The 15,410-nt window shown below is 38.7% G+C and overlaps 1 protein-coding gene across 3 annotated transcripts in view; it reads left to right on the forward strand.

Annotated features, from left to right (window-relative positions):
* The window catches only part of SUGCT (succinyl-CoA:glutarate-CoA transferase), an 814,926-nt gene that overhangs the window by 22,782 nt on the left and 776,734 nt on the right, over nucleotides 1–15,410 (forward strand). For all 3 annotated transcript variants that reach the window (XM_025853115.2, XM_073886887.1, XM_073886888.1), the window contains exons 2-5: nucleotides 3,504–3,555; nucleotides 4,619–4,692; nucleotides 12,155–12,240; nucleotides 12,766–12,816. In XM_025853115.2, coding sequence (XP_025708900.1) covers nucleotides 3,504–3,555; nucleotides 4,619–4,692; nucleotides 12,155–12,240; nucleotides 12,766–12,816 — 263 coding nt within the window. The remainder of the gene's footprint in view (nucleotides 1–3,503; nucleotides 3,556–4,618; nucleotides 4,693–12,154; nucleotides 12,241–12,765; nucleotides 12,817–15,410) is intronic.

Raw genomic sequence — 15,410 nt, forward strand, 5'->3', positions numbered from 1 at the left:
GGAACGTAGCAGAGGGCCAGAGCAAGCAGCGTCTGTGGGCTGTGGGAAGATGTTGGAGTTCATTCTCAGTCTGGTAGAAAGCCATTAGAGGATTTTGAGCAGAGGAATGACGTATGTTTTACATTTTGAAAGGATCTATCTGCCATAAGCCATTGTGTCTGTTTACCTATTGCTGTACAACAAACCACTTCAAAACTTATTGGCTTAGAACAGCAGTGGCTTATTTTTCCTCAGTTCTGTGAATGTCCTGCTGGACTCACCTGAACTCACTCACCTGGTTGGATCTGGGTGTTTTAAGATGGCTTCACCCACATGTCTGGACCTCACCTGGGACAGCTACAGTCACTGGGATGGCTAAGCCTCTCTCCATTTGTTCTTTCATCTTCTGCTGCTTCATGTGAAGGTGGAAGTGTTCCAAAAATTCAAGCTCTACTGTGTAAGCACTTTTCCAGCCTCTACGGGCATCAGGTTTGCTAGTGTTCCCTTGGCTAAAACAAGGCAGATGTCCCAGCCCAGAGTCTACATGGAAGGAGAATATATGAGGGTGTGGATATCTGGAAGTGTGATTCATGGAGGCCATTGCTGTAACAGTTTACCATATTAAATATAGTTTTAGTTACCTCCTTTTTTCTGATCCTCTACTCATCAATTTATCCTCTGTGTATAATTTAGCTTCCTACATAAGTGTGTTTACAAGAAAATAATGTACCAGTTCCATAGACTTCACATATTTCCTATTGCTGGGATAGCAATTTCTTACTGTAAAAGAATAAATTGGCTGGTTTCAAGGACAAAATGCCCACTACATGGACTTTGATTATTTCTTACTAGATCACTGTGGCCTGGGGACCCTCCTAGCTAAGAATTATTGTGCCACTGTGATCCTTCTCAAGACTATAATGGTGTATGTGTAAATGTGTGACTTCTGTTACTTCCACTGCTGATGGAGCTGCATTGAGATTTTTAAAAAAATGTATTGAACCGAAGAACTCTCATTCATTGCTGGTGGGAATGCAAAATGGTACAGCTACTTTGGAAGATGGAGTGGAAAACTAAACATACTCTTACCATACTATTCGGTAATCGGCACTCCTTGATAGTTACCCAAATGTGTTGAAAACTTTTGTCCACACAGAAATGTGCATACAACATTTTAGCAGCTTTCTTCATAACTGTCAAACCTTGGAAGCAATCAAGGTGTCCTTTATAGGTGGATGGGTAAATAAAATGGCATACCAAGGTAATGGAATATTATTCAGCACTGAAAAGAAATGACCTATCGAGCCATGGAGGAAACTTAAATGCATATTACCAAGTGAAAGAAGCCAATCTGAAAAGGCTACCTACTATATGATTCCAACTATATGACATTCTGGAAAAGGCAAATTGTGGATACAGTAAAAGGATTGGTTTCTAGAGTTTTGAGGGGAGGAAGGGATGAATCGAGCACAGAGGATTTTTAGGGCAGTGAGATGATTCTGTATATAATAATGTTTGGCATATGTCATTATGTGTTTGTCTAAATCCATACAATGTACAAGACCAAGAGTGAACTCTAAATTATGTGATAGTGACCTGTCAGTGTATCTTCATCAGTTGTAACAAATGTATCACTCTGGTGAGGGAAGTTCAAAGTGGGGGAGGTTGTGCACTTGTGGGGAAAAGAGGCACATGGGAATTCTTTGTACTTTCTGCTCCATTTTACTGCCAGTATCCAAAACTGCTCTAAAAAATTGAACCAGTAGTTATCATTTTTCCTCAAAGAGTCAGCTTGATATCAGTCATCATGATCTAAACTTTGTAAGCCATTTGGCAAGAATTTAACTTTATTATTTTTTTAATTTTTATTTTTTTAAAGATTCTATTTATTTTTTTGACAGAGAGAGACACACAGCGAGAGAGGGAACACAAGCAGGGAGAGTGGGAGAAGCAGGCTTCCTGCAGAGCAGGGAGCCCGATGCGGAGGGCTTGATCCCAGGACCCTGGAATCATGACCTGAGCTGAAGGCAGACGCCCAATGACTGAGCTACCCAGGCGCCCCTAACTTTATTTTTTTTTAATAGCAGTTTCAGGTTTACCACAGAATTGAGAGGAAGGTACAGAGACTTCCCATGTATCCCTTGCCTGCACACATTCCCCCCTTATCAGTATCATCCCACCAGAGTGGTATGTTTGTTATAATTTGTTACAATCTATATTAACACAGCACCCTAAAAATCCTGTGCTCAGTCTATATGTTCCTCCCCCACCATTTTGTTCATTTGACAAACTTTTTAAAAAAATTTTTTTATTAACATATAATATATTATTGGTTTCAGGGGTATAGGTCTGTGATTCAACAGTCTTACACAATTCGTAACGCTTACCATAGCACATGCCCTCCCCAGTGTCCATCACCCAGCCACTCCATCCCTCCCATCCCCCTCCCCTCCAGCAACCCTCAGTTTGTTTTCTGAGATTGAGTCTCATATGGTTTGTCTCCCTCTCTGGTTTCGTCTTGTTTCGTTTTTCCCCTCCCTTCTCCTATGATCCTCTTTCTTGTTTCTCAAATTCCACATATCCATGAGGTCATATGATAATTGTCTTTCTCTGATTGACTTATTTCGCTTAGCATAATACCCTCTAGTTCCATCCACGTTGTTGCAGACAAGATTTCAGTTTTTTTGATGGTCTGCGTAATATTCCATTGTGTATATATACCACATCTTCTTTATCCATTCATCTGTCGATGGATATCTTGGCGCTTTACATAGGTTGGCTATTGTGGACATTGCTGCTATAAACATTGGGGTGCATGTGCCCGTTTTGAATCACTTGGATCTTTGGGGTAAATACCCAGTAGTGCAATTGCTGGGTCGTAGGGTAGCTCTATTTTCAACTGTTTGAGGAACCTCCATACTGTTTTCCAGAGTGGCTGCACCAGCTTGCATTCCCACCAACAGTGTAGGAGGGTTCCCCTTTCTCCGCATCCCCGCCAACATCTGTCGTTTCCTGACTTCTTAATTTTAGCCATTCTGATGGGTGTGAGGTGGTATCTCATTGAGGTTTTGATTTGTATTTCTCAGATGCTGAGGGTTGTTGGGCACTTTTTCATGTGTCTGTTGGCCATTTGGATGTTTTCTTTGGAGAAATGTCTGTTCATGTCTTCTGCCCATTTCTTGATTGGATTATTTGTTCTTTGGGTATTGAGTTTGATAAGTTCTTTATAGATTTTGGATACTAGCCCTTTATCTGATGTATCATTTGCAAATATCTTTAGACAAACTATCTTAAGTGTAGCTGTGGACTTTATTAATTGGGTATTAGCTGCTGTAATTTTTACAGATTGACTTAATTGGATCAGGTCAAGGTTTCTGTGTTACATATAAAGCAGAACTATTGTGAAGGAAAACATATATTTTTGATAGTAATACAGATTAATTAAAACAGAATATGAAGAATTCTGCATTCTTCCTCCTGAAAATTAGTAATCAATACTCTTCAAATGTTTTCTGTTTTGCCAGATACTGACAATATGAAGCCACTGGAGGGTGTAAAAATTCTGGATCTAACAAGGTTTGTATTGGTTTATCTGGTTTTGGTGATTGAATTTTTCCTTTCTTTAAAAAAATAACCGTTCATTTGTTTTTTGGATTATAATGCTTACTTATCAAAGTTTTAGAAAGGAACACAAAAAAGAAAAATCTTTATAATTTCATTATTCTAAGAGACAGTATATTTGTGCATTTTTCCAATCTGCATATTTATATATAATTTTTAAAAACAAAAATTAGAACCATATTGAAATTACAGTTTTAGGGGCACCTGGGTGGCTCAGTTGGTTAAGTGTCTGCCTTCGGCTCAGGTCATGATCTCAGGGTCCTGGGATCGAGCCCCGCATCAGGCTCCCTGCTCAGTGGGGAGTCTGCTTCTCCCTCTCCTCTGCCCTTTCCCCTACTCATGCTCTCTCTCTGAAATAAAAAAATAAAATCTTTAAAAAAAATGAAATTACAGTTTTACCCACATTTAAAAGATAATGTTATATTTTGTGTATTTTTCCATGTCATTCAAAATTTGAGAAAAAGGTAAGATGATACTTTATTATATAGTTGTCACATAATTACTCATCCCCCAGTATTTCACAATTATAAATTAGGTTTCCTTTTACATAAATTTTTGCCTCAGGGAATCTTAGGATTTCTTCCTTAGCATAGAATTCTGGAAGTGGAATTACTGCATCAATGAGAATATACTTTTTTTAAGTTTTTATTTATTTATTTATTTATTTATTTATTTGAGAGAGAGAGAGAGCATGTGCATGCGAGCGCATGATGGGGGAGGGGCAGAGGGAGAAGCAGATTACCAGCTGAGCAGGGCACGGATGCGGGGCTTGATCCCAGGACCTTGAGATCATGACCCAAGCCGAAGGCAGGTGCTTAACCGACTAAGCCACCCAGGCGCCCCAAGGGAATATACTTTTTTAAAGCTCATAGTACATAAGGCCAAATTGCTACTCTAAACAGTTTTAATAGTTTTAATTCTTACTAGCATTATATGAGCTTGTCTGTGTTAATGAGCTATTAAGAATTAATATAAAAATCTTCAAGGTGGTAATTATTTGTCATTGTTAATATTGTAGAGTATTGGCGGGACCTTTTGCTACTATGAATTTAGGAGATCTTGGAGCAGAAGTTATAAAAGTGGAAAGACCAGGTAAAGCTATCACTCCCTTTAAAACATAGAAATTAATGCAGTTTTTTCTTTTCTAATGATTTTATTAAGTAATCTCTGAAGCCAACGTGGGGCTTGAACTCACAGCCTGAGATCAAGAGTCACATGCTCTTCCAACTGAGCCATCCTGGTACCCCAAACTGATACAGTTTTTAACTGTTGTTGTTGTTGTTGTTTTTAATAACCATGTATCTGTATATGGGATGAGAGAATTGAAATGAAATGATTATTTTTTCTTCTCTATTCCTTTATTTTGCTCTGACCCTAGACTAATGATTTCTTCTTTTTATAAGCTCCCAGGGCTAAAGCTTCAGCCAGGCCCTTCACACGTACCTGAAAGCCTCCGGTAGAGACTGAAATGCACCATGTAGTAATAGTGATGGTAACGCTTATCATGGTGTCAGGCACAGGTCTCAGCACTTTGCCTGTATTAATTTATTTAATCTCTACAATAACCTTATGGGCTGATGTTTTATTATGCCTAGATTATAAATGAGAAGACAGAGACACAGAGACATAAAGCAATTTGTCCAAAGTCACACAGCTAATAAGGAGTATCCATGCACTCAGCTCTGGTCCTGGCCCTCCTTAGCCCCACACAAGCCTTACCATTGAGACTGAGTTTAAGAGTTGGCCTGGCCACACTCCCTTGCTGGGGAATGAAGGGAAGGCCAGGCGGAGGGGAGGGTAAAGGGAGGAAGCAGGGCACACAAGAAGGAGAGAAAGAAAAGGAATCAGAGTCCTTCTAAAAGTAACCCAGATACTCCGATATAAAAGTCATTCTTGGGGCGCCTGGGTGGCTCAGTCGTTAAGCATCTGCCTTCGGCTCAGGTCATGATCCCAGGGTCCTGGGATCGAGCCCCGCATCGGGCTCCCTGCTCCGCGGGAAGCCTGCTTCTCCCTCTCCCACTCCCCCTGCTTGTGTTCCCTCTCTTGCTGTGTCTCTCTCTGTCAAATAAATAAATAAAATCTTAAAAAAAAAATAAAAGTCATTCTTTTCTGTTTTTAATAAAACAAACGTTTTCTCATTTTATAATTTTAAAGATTTTGCAGGAGAAACATTGAAGCTGAGATTAGTTTTGTTTTTGTTTTTCATCTCACATCTTTCCCATTTGTCCACCAAATAAATCTATTCTGTGTACACAATTCTCACTTTTGTTTGGTACCTTCTTAGTATTTTGGTTTTTAGCTCATGCTTTTATTGAAAGTTGTTTAAACCAATGTTATGTATGCTCTTTCTCTCCTACAAGCACTTAAAGGGCAGAGTCCATGTTCTCAAATCCTCCACATCATCCTATAAAGAGCTTGTTGTGGAGGGTTTCAAAACTTAGCATTATTATTTATTCTTCAAGTTGGATCCTTATGGATATGGAACAGAATTACCAAATCAGTGAAAATGGTCTAGCCTTGAATAATGTGAGTATATTTGCAAGACTCATAAAAGATAAGTTTATAATTACATCACCTTATTAATCTCCCATAAGTGATTAAACGCTATAAAGTAGAATACTTGGTGTAGAAGATTCAACTTTCTGCTAAACAGATTTCTTAGGAGGCCAAAGCAATTAGCAGAAGATTCTCTGATCAGCATGGGGAATATTCTATATTATTATATTGTATTTATTTGACCCTATATTTATCAGGCTCCAACTGGTAGAAGAGCCTGGTGAATCCTACTTTCCAGATAAAAAGAATGCTTCATTTACCTAGTCAGTGATGTTTATCGCTTTTGGTTGTTGTGGGATACATGCTGAATAATGTTTACTTTCTTGCTGAATACCTTTTTTTTTCTTTTCCAGGTTTCATAAACTTTAATTTCCATGTTATTATGCTAATTCAACACCACAGCACTTTCTGATCTCAGCCATTGGGTCTTCCAATCCTAGACGGAGCATCCGATCTAAGTTCTCTTGCTCTTTCAGTTAATCGCTAGTCTAAATATTTGTATTTATATTAATTTTAGAGATCATTATTCCCTATTTATGTAGGCCTTATTTCTCCTTTGTACTTTTTCATTTCTTCAGTAGGGGGTACCTTCCTTTGTCTAGGCCTTTATATCCCATAATCATACACTTGGTATCGAGCTTTGGTCCTAGTAGGTCATTGTTCATTGTTTTTTCCCTGATTGCTCTCTTTCCCTTAACCCTTCTGTGTGATGCATTTTAATGTTTATATTATGTGTTTAACTGTTTTGGATTTTTGAGATAGTTATTCAACACAGATCTGAGGAAAAGTGACTTGGCAGGATTTTCAAAGTTCAGGAGAGAACTAGTCTTTTTTTCATGTCTACTTTTCCAGTTCGTCCATCTGTTCCTCTCTTCTCTTCTCCTCTTTTCTCTTCTCTTCTTTTCTTTCCTTTCTCTCTCTCTCTCTTTCTTTCTTAAAGATTTTATTTATTTAGTTGAGAGAGAGAGAGCATAGCAGGGGGAGAGGCAGAGGGAGAGGGAAAAGCAGTTTCCCCGCTGAGCAGGGAGCTGGATGCAGGGCTTGATCCTGGGACCCTAAGATCATGACCCGAGCTGAAGACAGACACTTAACCTACTGAGCCACCCAGGCACCCCTCCAGTTCTTTAATAAGTAAAATTTGGTTATAGTTTTCTGACTTGGGACTATTCTTATTTTTATAATCAAAGAGTACATAAATTTTCTTTTTCTTGGTTCTGTAGTAACCTAGGGAGGGCAGCAAATGATGTTGCTGGTACTCATGGATTGTGCCCCATAGGCAGGGATATGAGGGCAGGGGTGTGGTCTTTTGTTCACTGCTGTGTCTGCTCTGCCTAGAGCACTGTCTGTAGCATAGTAGATGCCCAATAAATATTTGCTGAATGGATTGAATGTGTTGAAATATTGCAGTCTGAAATTTTATATGAGATCTCCAGACTTTGAAATCATGGCAGCTAGTTAAAAACTTTAAATTGTGTGTGGGTCAAATAAAACATCTCTCAACTGCCAGTGTTCCCAGTTTATGACCTTTGGTCTTTCTTTCTTTCTTTTTTTTTTTTTTTGTTTCCTCGGCAAAGAACTTTATTAACCTTGTTTCAAACTTTATTCCCAGTCTTCTTCAGCTTAATTAGCTGCAAAAACTGAAAAGAGCTGTAGTGTCCAAGGGGCTTGGGCTTAAAAATATTAGAGATCTAGGTTTTATCAGATCCATGAACAAAATTTTAAAAAGCAGTCATAATATAAAATAGCAGCTCCCAGTAACTTCTTCAAGTTTTATCTTCTTCAGAAGTTGACTCAGTTCAGTTTGCTTCATTCTTGGAAGCTTCATCAAAATTCTCCACAAGATCTGGAATATCATCATCATCATCCTCTCCGGTAGCAAGTGGTGCTTTTCCATCCACAGATTGTTTGGGCAGAACTTCGGCCAGTCTTTCTTCAACCAGTCAGACTGTCTGCACCGAGTTGGTTTAAGATCCTGGGTAGCGTTTCTATCAGCTGCTTTGTCTCAGTGTAGCCTCAATGGTGAAAGTGTTCGCTGCCAGTGATGCCTGAACTTTGGGGTGGTTAGAGGGGATCTCTGTTCCTTGGTTTGTGAACATATCCACTTCTTCAATACCACAAATATAGTTTACCCCTAACTTCTTTAAGGAGAACTGAAGTTTTTTTATCATCTGCCGTAGTTCTGTGAACTACCACCTTCTTTTGGTGGGCAGTTCCTTTCCCACCAATGTGCACTTGTGCTTGCAGTTTGGTGAGTTTCTCCTGGTTCATGATAGTTTCTTTCATCCTGTTGGAGCAGAAGTGGGACCGCGTGGGGGAATAGGGTTGGCGCTCAGGGAGTCTCGAGTGGACCAGCTGAGATTAGGTGCACACACACGAGGACGCAAGATGGCAGCTCTTTAGTCTTTATTTCTTGGCACGTAACATCCATGCTGATTCTTTCCAGAGGCCACTGATCCTCTCTAAAGCCCTGGGTAGGAAAGCCACGTAGGCCTCCAATTAAGATTCCTGATATTATCTCCACCTGAGAGATGAATGTAAACATACAAAATTATCTAATTTTAGCCCTACCTTGACGTTGCTTTATTTAAAAAAAAAATTAATGTATTGGAAGCTTCAAAAAAATGGAAGTAGCTGGGCTTTCTCTTGACTCTGACAGGTCCTCTCTGGTCCTGAAGATCCAGATTCATACCTACCTTTTCATTGAAACCTCTTCTTACTGGTTTATTACTGGAAGATTGCCTTTCTGGGATCTTGTAGCTCATTTTTCCCCTGATGTTTTGGGCATGCCATTCCATTTGATGCTTACCATTAATTGCTTTGTTTTGTTACTGGTTCATTTCCAGTTAGAACTAATGCTTCTTTTTTTTTTTTTTAAAAGATTTTATTTATTAGAGATAGAGTGAGAGAGCATGAGTGGGGAGCGGGGGGCGGCACAGAGAGAGAGGTAGAAGCAGACTCCCCGCTGAGCAGGGAGCCTGATGCAGGGCTCCACCCCAGGACCCTGGGATCATGACCTGAGCTGAAGGCAGATGCTTAACAGACTGAGCCGCCCAGGCGCCCCTAGAACTAATACTTCTTTTCTCCTCTGGCCTGTGTCCTCTCTTTTCTCTTGTGAGGTTGTTTTTCTCTTTGTTTTTTTTTTAATAAATGAGTCTATTCTTTGGCCTCTTGTTTTGTTTCCAAAAGGCTGTGTCTGTTTTTCTTGATCAGTTTCAGTGGTAAAGTCTAATGGGCTAATAGATTAATTATATTATTTAGATGAGATTAGAATTTAAACTCTAACTCATATTCACAAGTAGTGTCTTCTTGGGGGCTAGTGATAAATAATTGTAATTACTTATATAGTGATTAGTTTCTGATATCAATATTTAATCAGACCTTATATTATAAAATCCTTAAAATAAGGATACTGTTTTGTGCCATTTAATCATTGATTGATTTTCTGAGCTCTGTCTACATTGTCAGTTGCTTTTTGTGCAAAGGAAAATTTTTCTGTAACTCTATAGTGTTATCTTTGAATCTAATACAAATATATCCCTTGAAGTAGATGTTCAGGAAAAAAACACCCTATATTTGATGGTTTTAAACTTTTACTTTGAAGCAAGACCTAGTTGACTAAAATTTTATTCTAGAATACTATTTGAAATTAAATGAACCTGCTATTCAAAACTTATTTTGCCATTTATGATTTGTTGCTATAACACAAAATTTTTTCCCAATTGTGTTGAGAAATAATTAACATACATCACTATGTAAGTTTGAGGCAAATGGCATGATGGTTTGATTTACGTACATTGTTACCACAGTAGGTTCAGCTAACATCCATCTTCTCATGTAGATAAAAGAAAGAAAGAAAAGAAAGAAGAAGAAAAGAAAGAAGAAAAGAAAAAAGGGAAACATATTCTTCTTTGATGAGATCTATTAGGATTTACTCTCTTAACAAATTTCATATATAACATACAGCAGTGCTAGCTTTGGTCATCATGTTGTATATTACATCCCTAGTGCTTATTTATCTTACGACTGGCAGTTTGTATTTTCTGACCACTTTTCTCCATTTCCCCTTCCCCCTACCCTCCACCTCTGGTAATCACAAGTCTGAACTCTTATTCTATGAGTTTGGTTTTTTTAAAAATTCCACATATAAGTGAGATCATACAATATTTGTCTTTGTCTGACTTATTTTATTTAATAATGCTTTCAGGGTCCATCCATGTTGTCACAAATGGTAGGATTTCCTCAATTTTTTATGGCTTAAAAGTGTTCCATTGTGTATATATACTACAACTTTATCCGTGCATCCAGCAATGGATACAGGTGTTTTCGTATCTTGGCTATTGTAAATAATGCTGCTATGAACTTGGGGTGCATATCTTTTTGAGTTAGTGTTTTTGTTTCCTTTGGATATATTCCTAGAAGTGGAATTGCTGGATCATATTGTAGTTCTCTTTTTAATTTTTTGAGGATCCTTCATACTGTTTTCCAAAGTGGTTGTATGAATTTACATTCCTACCAAAAGTGTACCTGGGGTCCCCTTTCTCCACATCCTCACCAACGTTTGTTTTGTTAGCTCTTGTCTTTTTGACGATGGTCATTCTAACAGGTGTGAGGTGATTATCTTATTGTGGTTTTAATTTGCATTTCCCTAATGACTAGTGATGTCAAGCTTCTTTTTCTGTACCTGGTGGCCTTTTGTCTCTTTTCTTTGGAGAAATATCTTTTTGGGTCCTTTGCCCATTTTTTGATTGGGTTATTTGTTTTTTTATTTGAGTTGTGTGAGTTCTTTGTATGTTTTGGGTATTAACCTGTTATCAGCTATAGGGTTTGCAAATATTTTTTTCCATTCTGTAGGTTGTCTTTTTACTTTGTTGATGGTTTCCTTTGCTGTGCAGAAGCTTCTCGGTTTGATGTAGTTCCACTTGTTTATTTTTTTATTTTTATTTTTTAAAAGATTTTATTTATTTATTTGACAGAGAGAGGCACACTGAGAGAGGGAACACAAGCAGAGGGATGGGAGAGGGAGAAGCAGGCTTCCCGCTGAGCAGGGAGCCCGATGCGGGGCTTGATCCCAGGATCCTGGGATCACAACCTGAGCCGAAGGCAGACACTTAACGACTGAGCCACCCAGGCACCCCTCCAAATGTTTATTTTTGATTTTATTGCTTGTGCTTAAGTCCAGAAGAATCATTACCAAGACCCATGTCAAGGAACTTTGTTCCTATGTTTTCTTCTAGGAATTTCATGGTTTTAAGTCTCATGTTTAAGTCTTTAATCCTTTTTGAATTAATTTTTGTGAGTGATGAATGGTGTAAGATATAGGTTCAGTTTCATTCTTTTACATGTGAGTATCCAGTTATCCCAGCGCCATTTGTTGAAAAGACTTGTCTTTTCTCCTTTGAGTGTTCCTGGTTCCCTTGTCAAACATTGGTTGGCCATATATGCTTGGGTTTATTTCTAGGATTTCACAGAAACTTAAAGATTTATTTATTTATGATGCCATTTTATTATAAAATCTCACTTGCCATTATTCTGGTTTAAATAATATTTAACAAAAATCTTTTGCAGACTCAGCATTTCTTTGCACATTTAATGCCAAGAAGCATAGAAAGAGCTGACCTAAACTGCCAAAGCTTTTTACTTTTTGACCTAAACTGCTGAAGATTTTTACTTTTTGCTTGCCAAAAACTGAGAGTAGTTTTTTCTTTTAAATTTGACATTTATTAAATCTAAAGACTGCTAATAGGATATTTCTTTCTGGATATTGACTTTCAGGGATGGATTCTAGTAAAGATGATATGGTAGGATTTAGTGAATAACATGAGCAGGTAGAGTTTGGACAGTTCCAGCAAGTTCTTATGGTCCCTCTAAATTGTGAATTCCACTGAAGTGAGCTGATTTTGTTTAGGCACCTGTGAATGTATATGATGGGTGAACGTTGGTTTGGATGTCTCATGATGTTTAAGAGTTAAATATTAATAGCTCATACTATTATTTTCAGGAGCTGGTGATGATACACGAACTTGGGGGCCACCTTTTGTGGGGACAGAAAGTACTTATTTTCTCAGTGTTAATCGAAATAAAAAAGTAAGAATATAATTTCTTTCTCTGTTTTTTTGTGTAATTCTCTTGTAATAACAAAACTTTTGATATCATCTTGGCTCATTCATTTCTATCCTTTTTTGTGTATATAATATTTAAAATAAGGTGAAATTTTATTCATTCACCAGGTACCAAATAGAAACAAGAGAGCTTTTTACTAATCTTCCTTCTATACTGACTTTAAATATTTCACGAGAATTTGTAATTGTTTATAATGGAAATAATTTTATTAAAGAAAGAAATTATTTGATTCTGTACATTTTATTCTTTTGGAGATTGCTAATTGCCTAACTTGGTATTATTTGAAAAATTTTTACTGTTATCCTTGGTATCATCCTAATATAGTCACACTGCAAATAAAATCAGTAAAGATAATTTAAATGTTTCTTCATGAGGAAAATACACTTGCTTTAAGAGGAGAACACAGGATATGAATGGCTCCCTTATTGAACTGTCAATAATATGAAAACCTTTATGATACTATTTTAATATATATATTTTAATTTTTAGAGTATAGCTGTTAACATCAAGGATCCAAAAGGGGTGAAAATCATCAAAGAGGTACAGTATGCTCTATGGAAGACATCTTACCACCTGGGTTTTAACTGGGGATTTGAACATCAGAGTAAAAGTGTTTTAAAACTTTATTTCATTGGCAATCTCTAATTTTGCTATAAATACCATTTAAGAGTTTAAGGTGATTAACATAACGTAATAAAATAAAATTAAAAAAAGTTTAACTTTACATTTATTGTGAGTAAATTTGCTTTCTAATTTCTTGTATGTTGTGTATAATATTTCTCTACTCTGTGAAAGTTTTCAGTTATAATGCTATCTAATGTTGACTGAATGCCTACTCTGCATCCCATCTTAGGATTGGGTATTTTCCATATATTATCTCCTCAAATCCTCAGAATTTGACTTGTAAATGGGTATTAGAATCCTCATTTTCATGGTAGGGAAATGAGTCTCATGGGGCTCATGTGATGCTTCAAAGATTAAATAGCTGGTAAAGGCAAGAGCTGAAATTTGAACCCAGTGAGGTGGGTCACATCACTGGAGAGCCCAAGCTTTTTCTAACGTTTATTCAGATGGCTAATATGTCCACAACTGATCTCAGCATCTCTCTTTGAGGGGCAAGATTGTGTAATGGTTTGGCACACACCCTAATGCCCCACTGCTGAGATTCTCTACTTACTAGCTATGTGACTTCAGGTAGGTTACTTAGGTTTGTTTTTTGGTTGTTATTTGACTTCTTTATGCCTCAGTTTCCTTATCAGTAAAATAGGGATAATAATAGTACCTACTTCTTAAGGTTGTTGTTAGAATTGAGTTAATTTATGTAAAATGTATAGAAGAGTGCCCCCCATAGTTAGTACTCAGTAAGTATTAGCTATTATTGTTCCCGATGCACATGAAATTGGATTCATCATGTGAGATAAAACTTGCTTGTCATCTTTGTTAAAGTTTAAAATCTTATCTAATGAAGGAGGAGGAACAAGATGCAGAGGAGTAGGAGACCTGGATTTCGTCTGGTTCCAGGAATTCAGCTGGATAGGGATCAAACCATTCTGAACACCTATGAACTCAACAGGAGATCGAAGAAAAGAATAGCAGCAACTCTCTGAACAGAAAAACAACCACTTTCTGGAAGGTAGGATGTGAGGAGAAGTGAATCCAAGGCGATATTTGGGAAGATAGACGGCGGGGGAGGGGCCTCCGTCGGCCGTTACTGGCAAGCGATAGAGAACTTTTAGAAGTCAGCTCTGCTGAGGGACGTCGCTCCAGTGGCTAAGCAGGGGGTGGAACCCTCGCGGGACAGTGTGGTCTCAGGACCCTCGGGGTCACAGAAAGACCGGGCGTGCCTGAGTGCGGCAGAGCTCCCAGGTATCGGAGCGGGGAAGCCGGCTGCAGATATGGAGCCAAGACGCGGGCTCTCAGCTCGGGGTTAACCGTGATCCACGGCACAGGCCACTGCTCCTCCAGCAGGGACCCAACAAGCGGCAGATCTGGGGAGACTCCCCTTCCTCCTCCAGGAGGAGCGGCGCGGGAGCACAGCGCAGGAATCTGCTAGGTTTGGAGACTACACGTGGGGTCATGCGCCAGAGATACAAACGCGCGGTCACAGGCCGGGTGAGCATGGAGTGCTGCCGGAGACCGGGGAGACGGGAGTGACTGACTGCTTTTCTCTGGGGGCGCACTGAGGAGTGGGCCCCAGGGTCTCGGCTCCTCTGGGGCGGAGCTTGGGAGACCTCCATTTTCACTCTCATCCTCCAAAGCTGTACGAAAGCTTGCAGGGAACAGAAGCTCCCGAGAGCAAACCCGAGCAGATGACTTAGCCCGCCCCGGCAAGGGCGGGGCAGTTCTGCCTCCAGCAAAGACATTTGGGAACCACGGCAACAGACCCCTCCACCAGAAGATCAGCAAGAACAGCCAGCCAAGACCATATTTACTGATCAATGAGAACGGCAGAACTCCAGCACGAGGGGAATGCTGCACATAGAAGTCATGGCTTTTTTCCCCATGATTCTTTAGTCTTTAAGAGTTAATTAAAAAAAATTTTTTTTTGAATTTTTCTTTTTCCCTTTCTCAACCAACGACTTATCAATCCCTTTTTTAAAAAATCTTTTTTATTTTTCATTTTTAGAGTCATATTCTTTCCCTTCATAGTATGTAACCTTATTTTTGGTATGTATATGTTGTTCTCTCTTTAAAATATTGGGATACAGTTTCTTCTAACAAACCAAAATATACCCTAAATCTCTAGTGTATGGCTTTGGTCTAGTCACCTGCCTGAACACATTCTCTCCCCCCCTCTTTTTTTTTTAAATCCTCTTCTTTCGGGTGCCTGGGTGGCTCAGTTGGTTAAGCGACTGCCTTCGGCTCAGGTCATGATCCTGGAGTCCTGGGATCGAGTCCCGCATCGGGCTCCCTGCTCAGCAGAGAATCTGCTTCTCCCTCTGACCCTCTTCCCTCTTGTGCTCTCTGTCTCTCATTCTCTCTTTCTCAAATAAATAAATAAAATCTTAAAAAAAAATAAATAAATCCTCTTCTTTCTTTTTCAACTTATCAATTCCTTTTATAAAATCCATTATAATTTTCATCTTTACAGTCATATTCCATCCCTTCAGCGTATTTACCCTTATTTTCGTACA

Source organism: Callorhinus ursinus, unplaced genomic scaffold (genome assembly GCF_003265705.2).
Source record: "Callorhinus ursinus isolate GAN/ISIS: 27379988/994484 unplaced genomic scaffold, GSC_fseal_2.0 scaffold73, whole genome shotgun sequence".
NCBI classification, from domain to species: Eukaryota; Metazoa; Chordata; class Mammalia; order Carnivora; family Otariidae; genus Callorhinus; species Callorhinus ursinus.